This window comes from Cotesia glomerata, linkage group LG3, assembly GCF_020080835.1.
Source record: "Cotesia glomerata isolate CgM1 linkage group LG3, MPM_Cglom_v2.3, whole genome shotgun sequence".
In the NCBI taxonomy this organism is placed as follows: domain Eukaryota; kingdom Metazoa; phylum Arthropoda; class Insecta; order Hymenoptera; family Braconidae; genus Cotesia; species Cotesia glomerata.
In genome coordinates, this window is record NC_058160.1 from 20,471,742 (window position 1) to 20,480,736 (window position 8,995).

The window sequence follows — 8,995 nt, forward strand, 5'->3', positions numbered from 1 at the left end:
GAGGTGCCTGAGAACCAACTTTTCAATATTAGAAGTTAAAAAAAAAATAATCGATTTTTTTGACCCACCCTAAAATATATATAATATATAAATATATGAAAAATTGATGTGGGTACTCAAATGAAAGGTCTCGATGAGTATAATGTCGGAGTGAGCTTGTATCTGTAAAAATGTCAATAATTCACAAGATATAAGGTCATTTATTAATTATGAATCTAGAGATAGAATAATTTCTCCTAATGATATTCTCTTAATAATATAGATGATAGGATTACAATTAATTCAATTATAATGGAATCATCGAATGATGTTTCATTATTTTATCTTGTGAATAAATATTAATAATTGATAATAATAAGACTTTTTTAGTAACCCAAATCTTGGATGATTGCTATTTTGATAATCATAGTCAATCATTCAAAATAATCAATAACAGCTCTAATATTTGGAAATTTTTATCACATATGGATTTAAACGATTGTGTTATTATTTGTTTTAATATTTTAAAGGAAAAAATGTTCATAACTAAAATATGGATGCAAATAAAGAATTAAATTAAATAAATTTATATTATTTTTTCTTTCAGAATTTTTACAATCTTAGATGGTTACAGTAACCATCTTCGATTATAGCAGTTATAATTTTTAATAATTACAATTATCATTTTCGATAGTAATCGTTACCATTATTAATAGTAACTAGTACAATTGTCAATGATAACACCTATTATTTTGTGACTAATTAATTTTATTACCATTTCAGATAGTAGGAGTTAATATTTTCGTATAGTGAATACTATTATTAATTTTTCTCCGTGTACATATATAAAATACGTTTTGCGATGACCAATATCTATTACATACTAATCAATGTGTGTCGTATATATATATATATCTCCTGTGCACTCTCTCCGGTGCAACTTATTATCATGTATTATATTCTTAGTAAAGCAATATTAATTTATTATTTAGAACAAAAAATATAGTGGTCGAAAATATATATTGAAAGGTGTGTGTAAAAAAAGTATTGGTAGAAAATACAATATAATAATAATTAAAAACAAATTTGAACATGTAGTCGTTTAAACTAGCTACAATTTAAACTGTATTTTTATATATAACTGCTACAACTTGCATATTCTTATCTTATTTTTAGATATTATAGTTAAACAAATATTACATTAATTCACAAGAAATTATTTTAATTTATAATCTTTATGATTTAGAAGACATATTTAATTAATATATAGTAATTAATAACAATCATATTTACCGTGAAAACTGTAGGCAAAAGAATACTTGACGTAAGTTGATTGTGACTCAAATCAAGTTGAGATAAATTTTGAATTTCTTGGAAAGCATTATCATCGATCTTGCTAATTCTATTGTGACGAAGAATTAATTTACTTATGGTAACATTAGGAAATCGTTTAAGATGAACTATTGAGTTATTTTCAAATGTTACAAGCTCTAATGGTATACTGGGCCAAAAACTATTTTCAAAATGATGAGTTAAATGTCGACTAGTACAGTTGATTTCTTTTTCTATAAAATTATGTAAAAAAAAAAAACATAAAATGTTCTTAATTATATGTAATGAATATTACAACAATTCTATCAAAATTATGAATATTTTATAAATTATTAAATAAAACATTGTTTAACTACCTTTACATTCACAAATATCACAAATATTCAAATGTTGGATCTTATCTTCTACTTTCGGAGTAATTGCAAAATCTTCAATTTTGTTTTTAAAAACCATTGTTTCACACAATACAACACCCGAAAACACAACAATAAACAATAAACGGTCCATGTTGAATGAATATCGAGGTACTTCTACCATACCATTATAATTTATGAATAGATTCGTACTCATATCAAATCACCGTACCCAGATAAAGTTGTGCACGATAAGATAGTAATGATTAAATATTACTCATCACCTCTTTTTTTATACGCATTTATATGACTGTATCATTTAGGTGCAATATAGTCTTATTATAGCAACTACTTGGAATTGCTTCGTGTATATATATTAACATAAAAGAATAAAGGATAGAAGATATCGTGATTCATAGCTCAAATATAAAGTAGTAATCCTAAACCTAATAATGTAATAATATCGATCTAACATTCAAAATATGTGTAATAATTATTTTCATACAATGAAAACAGTTGTTCGCAGCATTTGTTTTTAATTTTATATCATTTGTGCTATCTAAAATTATGTTTCCGATCTTATAAATAATATTAAAGATTATTAAAAAAACAAAAAAAAATTTTCTATCTGGTAATTTTTTGTTGAAGCTCAATTATGTAAAAACCATTAAATGTATCAGTACGGAGTTTTAGCCATTCAGTGTGGAAACGTTTGTAGATGATTTTAGACTATTAATTTATTTAATTCCGCAGACCCTGCACCATGTTTTTATGATTTATTTTATGAATATTTTGTTTATTCATTTTTTTTTTTTCACGGATATATTTTATTGAGACCCTTTTATGCCATTGGAATACCGTAGTACAGTCTATAATGTTTTTAGTAGATTTCATAGAAATCTAACTATTGCATTGGTCCTCACGACGGAACTTTTGAAAAATTTTGCTATATTTCAACTCAGCTCGTCAAGCGGATTCAGAAAATGCATATGGTTCAAAAGTTTATATATGTATGTATTTATATATATAGCATATATATATATATATATATATATATACATGCTGCTGCTATATATATATATATATATATATATATATATATTAGGGTGTGCCAAAATGTAACTTCCGTGGAGAACCTTTCAAAATTGGAATTTTGAGTTCCACTTTTAACAGCAGCTGTGTTTCGGCATTTCCTGCGATATTTCGGGGTGAGAGGATTCATTTGATTATTTATAGGATTTTTAACAGGAGATTTAAGTGGGCACTTCCGGCCAAATTTTGAATTTTCGCCGAAAATGCCCAAACTAAGCTTCTGTTAAAAAATTTTATGAAAATCAAATACATCGCCTTACACCAAAATATCTCAGGAAATGCCCAAACGCAGTCCCTGTTAAAAGCGGAACTCAAAATTCCAATTTTAAAAGGATCTCCAGCGGAGTTACATTTTGGCGCACCCAAATATATATATACTCTCTTAAATCGAAATAGTGACTTTCGACTATGAAGTAGTGACTATTCACTATTTAGTAGTGAAAAGTATACCACTATTTGAATCAGTGATCTACTCTACACTTCAAAAATAGTGAATAGCCACTATAGTCACTATTTCGAATTAAGAGAGTATATATACGATATAATCGGCATTGTCTCTTCTCTAACTCCCGTAATTCTATACGGATCTCAATAAAACGTAACATACTTATTCTTAGAACGATTTCCGAGGTTAAGTTCTAAGATGAGCTAAATCTGTCGATTAGTTTAGAAATGAGAGCAATTCAAAAATTTTCAAAATCGCAAAAAATTTTCACTTTTACCTTATTTCCGTGCAATAACAATGGAACGCGACATCCTATCGGATTTCTGTAAATTGAATTTGAAAGCTTATTTAATAAGCTTTAATTTGTGTACTTATTTATTTCTCCAAATTAAATAGTTTAGGAATAAGAGCAATTCAAAAATTTTCAAAAGTCGCAAAATTTTTCACTTTTACCGTATTTTCGTGCAATTACAATTGAAGGCGATATCTCATCAAAATTCTATAAATGGCATCTGAAAGCTTATCAAATAAGCTTTAATTTGTGTACCTCATTATCAGTCTAGGCCAAAAATCACCTACTTTCTCAGACAGATTTAATGAAATTTTACTTTTGCATTCGTTTTGACGTCATTGTTGTTTAATCAAACAGAAATTTATTTTTTTTTTCGTATGCAACCCTACACGGAGAGAATTTTATGTTAACGGTAACCATCATCCCTATTTTGTAGCTTCTACTATCCAGGATGGTTATTAACTTTTGCAAAGTTAAGATGATAAATACAACTATCCGGCGATTGTAATTAGTACAATCAATATATATTAATTCCCACAATTATGATGATACGGTTTATTATCCAGATGGTAGCTTTTACCATCGGAGATAGTTAAAATCTTCATTATTGTAATCATATAAAAACTACACAGGAAGTATAAAAAACTAAACTTTTTCGATTTTAGAGTCAGAATATAATAACATTCTAATGTTTGACATAAGAGTGAGTATTGAAAAAAGTATATTTATATTATTAAGAGAATAACAAAAATTTTGTCTCCAGGATAGTCAGATGATAAAATCGGGTTTTTTTTTAGTGAAATATAGTGTCATTGCAAAGGTCTTGACTTGAATTTGCGCCTTTTTAAGGTTTCATATCATTCTCATTGATAGTCAGTTTATCATGATAAATATTTAGGCTGCATTCGAAAATGCTTCATTTCTAGACACATAATTAAGAAATGACCTTTTATCTTGTTAACTATTGACATTTTTAAATATATAAGCTCATCCCGACATTACACTCATCGAGACCTTTCATTTGAGTACCCACATCAATTTTTCATATATTTCATATATTTATATATATTATATATATATGTATATATCAAAAATGCATGTGGGTACACGGAAAGAAATACATTGCGGATATCACTATGTCACTATGGGTGTGAACACTATACTGTATGGTTTAGAAGATTTTGATTCGATATAAAAATCGTTAGCATAGATGATTTGGCTATGGTGGGAATAGTAACATCAACAATAGTTATAGCTGATACGCCAATGTCACTATGGGCGTCAGACCCATAGTGACTGGCGACATTTACGATGCTCCTGGCAGAACAGTCTATCCGTTATTGTTATATCTCTTATGCTGATATTAGAGTAGTAACAAAATTAGTTTAATTAATTGAATGGGTTATGCACTGATAGAAGGATTTATTAACTGTTAATAATTTAATTTATTTGAAGACAATTATTTAATTTATTAAATTTTAATAAATATTTTTTAACATTAAATAAATATCTATTTGGGTGGAAAGTACATTTGTTAATAGTTAATAAGTATTTATTAATAGTTAAGAAATATTTATTAACAATTAGTAAATATTTTGTAGAGTGAATTTGTTTCACTCTCAATTTACAATGTCATATGATATAAAGAAAAGATGGCTTACAAATAAAAATCATCTTTATAAATTATTTGCATTAATTATATTGCATTATAATAACATTTATTATAAAATACCAAATTTCATCATAGCTCATAATTATCTTTTATATTTTTAAATATTAAAAACGTTAATTTATTTAGTGAATTTAATTATTATCATGTATTCCAGCTATAGGGTTATAAAAAGTGTCAAAAGGAAATTGCTATTTTCACTTTTTATTTTAAATAAATATTCGTTAACAGTTAACAAATGTTCATCAACCATTAATAAATATTTTTAACAGTTAATAAATTGTACTAAACAAATTACTTATTAACTATTAATAAATATTTGTTACCTGTTAACAAATATTTATTAACATTTAATAAATAATTTATAAACTGTTAATAAATATTCATTAAATCCTATGATGTTAAAAAATCATTTGTTAGTAGTTAATAAAGCTTATTAAACTACTTACATACAAAGTAAATATAAACAAATCCTTCTATCAGTGTGTTCGATGAAAAATATTTAAAAATTTTGTATTAAACTAGTTTAATGTTACAATTAATTTCAAAGTAGTTTTACTAATTTATGAATTTTTATGTCGGTACAGTAGTTGTACCCATGAAATATTGGCCGTAATTCGATAGAATTATTGATTGTCGCGCTAAGTAATATCGCGGGAAAAACTAGTAGCATTGCGACATCTACAGTATAGTAGATAATCCTATATGCATAGGGCTTATAGCAATGCAATTCGCTGGGTGCGTAAGGCATAGTGGGGGACACAAAACTGATGTCAGCGCCCGCTGCGGGACAATACAGAACTAAGGGTGGCTCTTTATTACTAAAAGCTATGAAAATAACACGTGTGTTAGTTTATTTAAATAAATAAAATAAAATGGGTCATCAAAATTGTTGTGTAGTTAATTGTAAAAATACTAGTAGAAATAGTGATTGTAAATTTTATAAATTTCCGGTTGCCAATTGAAAATTAAATCAGTGAAAAAAATGGATAGCTGCTGCTCAACATCTCTCATATGTTCAGCCAGGATTAAATTTTTACCCTTTATTAAAGTTTGTGGTTGAAAAATAATATTATGGGTAATAGATTGCAAAATTAAATAAATAATATAAAAATTTAAGATACATTCGTAAATATATAGTTATGTTAAATAGAGCTATTCGTTATTTTTTATATAATTTCAGATTGTTATATATTTAATATTAATACTGATTTTTCATTTAATATTAATTTAACAATAAACACCTTGACAGATTTTAACACCTGATTAACCCAATTCACTTGAGATTTGTTTTAGTTATTGAGTTTATTTTCCGTACTATTTTCAACTGACCCAAGAAAAAATTTTTAATTTAATCTACATTCTGTGTAATATGTCACATTTTACATAGAAAACAAATTTTTTTCAAGTTTATTTAATTGTTTAAATAACTATTTGGCATCTAATACATGTAAATTTTCTTAAAAAAGCCACCGTAAGTTGTATCGTCAGGTGGCGGTGGGGTCACGCACCCAGCGAATACAACGACATAGGGATATCCGCAATGTATTTCTTTCCGTGTACTCAAATGAAAGCTCTTGGTGAGTGTGACATCAGGATGAGCTTATATATTAAAAAATGTCAATAATTAAAAACTGACATTGCTATCTTGTCAACTATTGACATTTTTAAAGATATAAGCTCATCCTGACATTACACTCATCGAGACCTTTCATTTAAGTACCCACATCAATTATTCATATATTTCATATATTTATATATATTATATACATGTATATATGAACAATATATAAAAAATGCATGTGGGTACTCAAATGAAAGCTCTTGGTGAGTGTGACATCAGGATGAGCTTATATATTAAAAAATGTCAATAACTAAGAACTGACATTGCTATCTTGTAAACTATTGACATTTTTAAAGATATAAATTCACCCAGACATTACACTCATCGAGACCTTTCATTTGAGTACCCACATCAATTATTTCATATATTTTATATATTTATGTATATTATATATAAATATATAAAATATATGTTTATATCTTCAAAAACGTATATGCTTATATTTTCAAAAACGTCAATATTTAAGAAGGTACAGTGCAATTTAACAAAAGTCATTATTTAATAAAGCGAAATTTCTGTTTATTTATAATTCACAAGTCACAGTAGTAACATAGTGACTAATCATATTACTAGCGGCGATGGTAATAATTACCATCATGATTGTAGAATTTACAATCAACATGATTTTAGCGGTTATCATATATTATAATTAAGTTTACCATCTTTAAGTTACCAGCCAGATGGTAATAATTATTATCCAGATGGTAAATGTAACTATCTGGATGGTTCAGTTAACAATTTGGATAGTTTGTAACGGGAGTTTATGCCGCTCGATTGGCCCCTTTAATTAAATTAATTAAAACAATAAACTAAACAAAATGAATCTAAATTAATAAATAAAAGGGCGCCACCAGGATTTTTACTCACGGTTCCTGGAACCGGAACCAGAGCTGAGAGCTTATCTTACAGGGAGAGAGAGTGGAGGAAGGTGATCTGAAATAAATAAATCTTTAATTAACAATATATGGCCAAATTTATTAACAACAAAATTATTTAACAAGTTGTACACACTCACACTCACACTATAATCAACTTAAAACTACAGCCTAACTGTCGGCTGACCAGATCCAAAATTCACCTTGCACAGAGACTGTCGTATGCAAAGGTCGTCTATAGCCTAACTGGCGACTATCCAGAGCCAAAAACCAACAAGAACCTCCTCGCACAGAGACTGTCGTATGCGAAGGATCCCTGTTAACACCCCCACAATTCACCTCCTAACTAACTAATCAACGAAACACCCCGCACAGAGACTGTCGTATGCGAGGGAACGCTGTTAACACACACACTCATAACCCACGCGTCTTCACACACACTGATTTTACTTTACTTTTATTTTTGACTTATAAAAGTTATTAAAAAATTTTAATCCCAGAAAATTATCACATTAACTTCCAGCTTAATTATTTTAGTCATTAGCTAGCAATGAAATTTTAAAATATTTTCACAACTAATAATTTAATTCCCAAAAATCTAAACTAAAAACCGACGCCTAAAATTATTCCAAATCAATCACAAGTTTAATACTCAACATTAAATAAATTTTCCGGAACATACGACGTATAATTTTATTCCAATTTAACTCGTAATTTATTTCTTAAATAATAAATAACTTCAATTATTATTTTTGTGACCGAATTATATGTAATATATAAATTAAAGTTTTAGCGCCTAGCGGTCAAGTGACTAGTAGATCTAAATTCAAGCCACCGGATGGACATTCCATCTTCAATATTGGTCGAGAGACATATTCTCTCTTTACATAATTTCGATGAGGATCCACCGAACTTGAATACTAGTGAAACTGAAAGCTTTTGTGGTATCTGTTCGAGTTATAAAGATGTTAATTAAATGAAAGAAATGAAAGAAAATAAGCTCTCCAGGACCAAAAGAAAACATAACTACCAGAAGACGAGGTCCATTGAAACAAGTACAAGTCCTCATCATGGTTCAGTGGACGTAGGTATTGGGTTCCTTGACGTAACCGTGCGTTGGATCTTGTAACCAAAAAAAATCTGGAAGACACTGTCGACCTTGGTTTAACAGACGTGTTTGCTGGGACTAACTTTTGACTAGGAACAGCACCCTTGGACACCTTTGTACATGTCCGGGTATAGCGCTTTGACATCCTGTCGGCTCTGTAGACTTAAAAAAGAAAAAAAATTCTGACTTCTAGGTGATGCTGGTACAGGCCAAGGTGAATTTGGAT

General features: G+C 28.2%; 1 protein-coding gene across 1 annotated transcript in view; it reads right to left on the reverse strand.

Moving 5' to 3' along the window:
- Nucleotides 1-1,922, reverse strand: part of LOC123261150 (leucine-rich repeat neuronal protein 3-like) — a 28,361-nt gene extending 26,439 nt beyond the window's left edge. The window contains exons 1-2 of the mRNA XM_044722663.1: nucleotides 1,668-1,922; nucleotides 1,273-1,544 (exon numbers count right to left, since the gene is read on the reverse strand). Of these exons, the coding sequence (XP_044578598.1) occupies nucleotides 1,273-1,544; nucleotides 1,668-1,881 (486 nt within the window). The 5' untranslated portion in view covers nucleotides 1,882-1,922. The remainder of the gene's footprint in view (nucleotides 1-1,272; nucleotides 1,545-1,667) is intronic.
- Nucleotides 1,923-8,995: the final 7,073 nt, after the last annotated feature.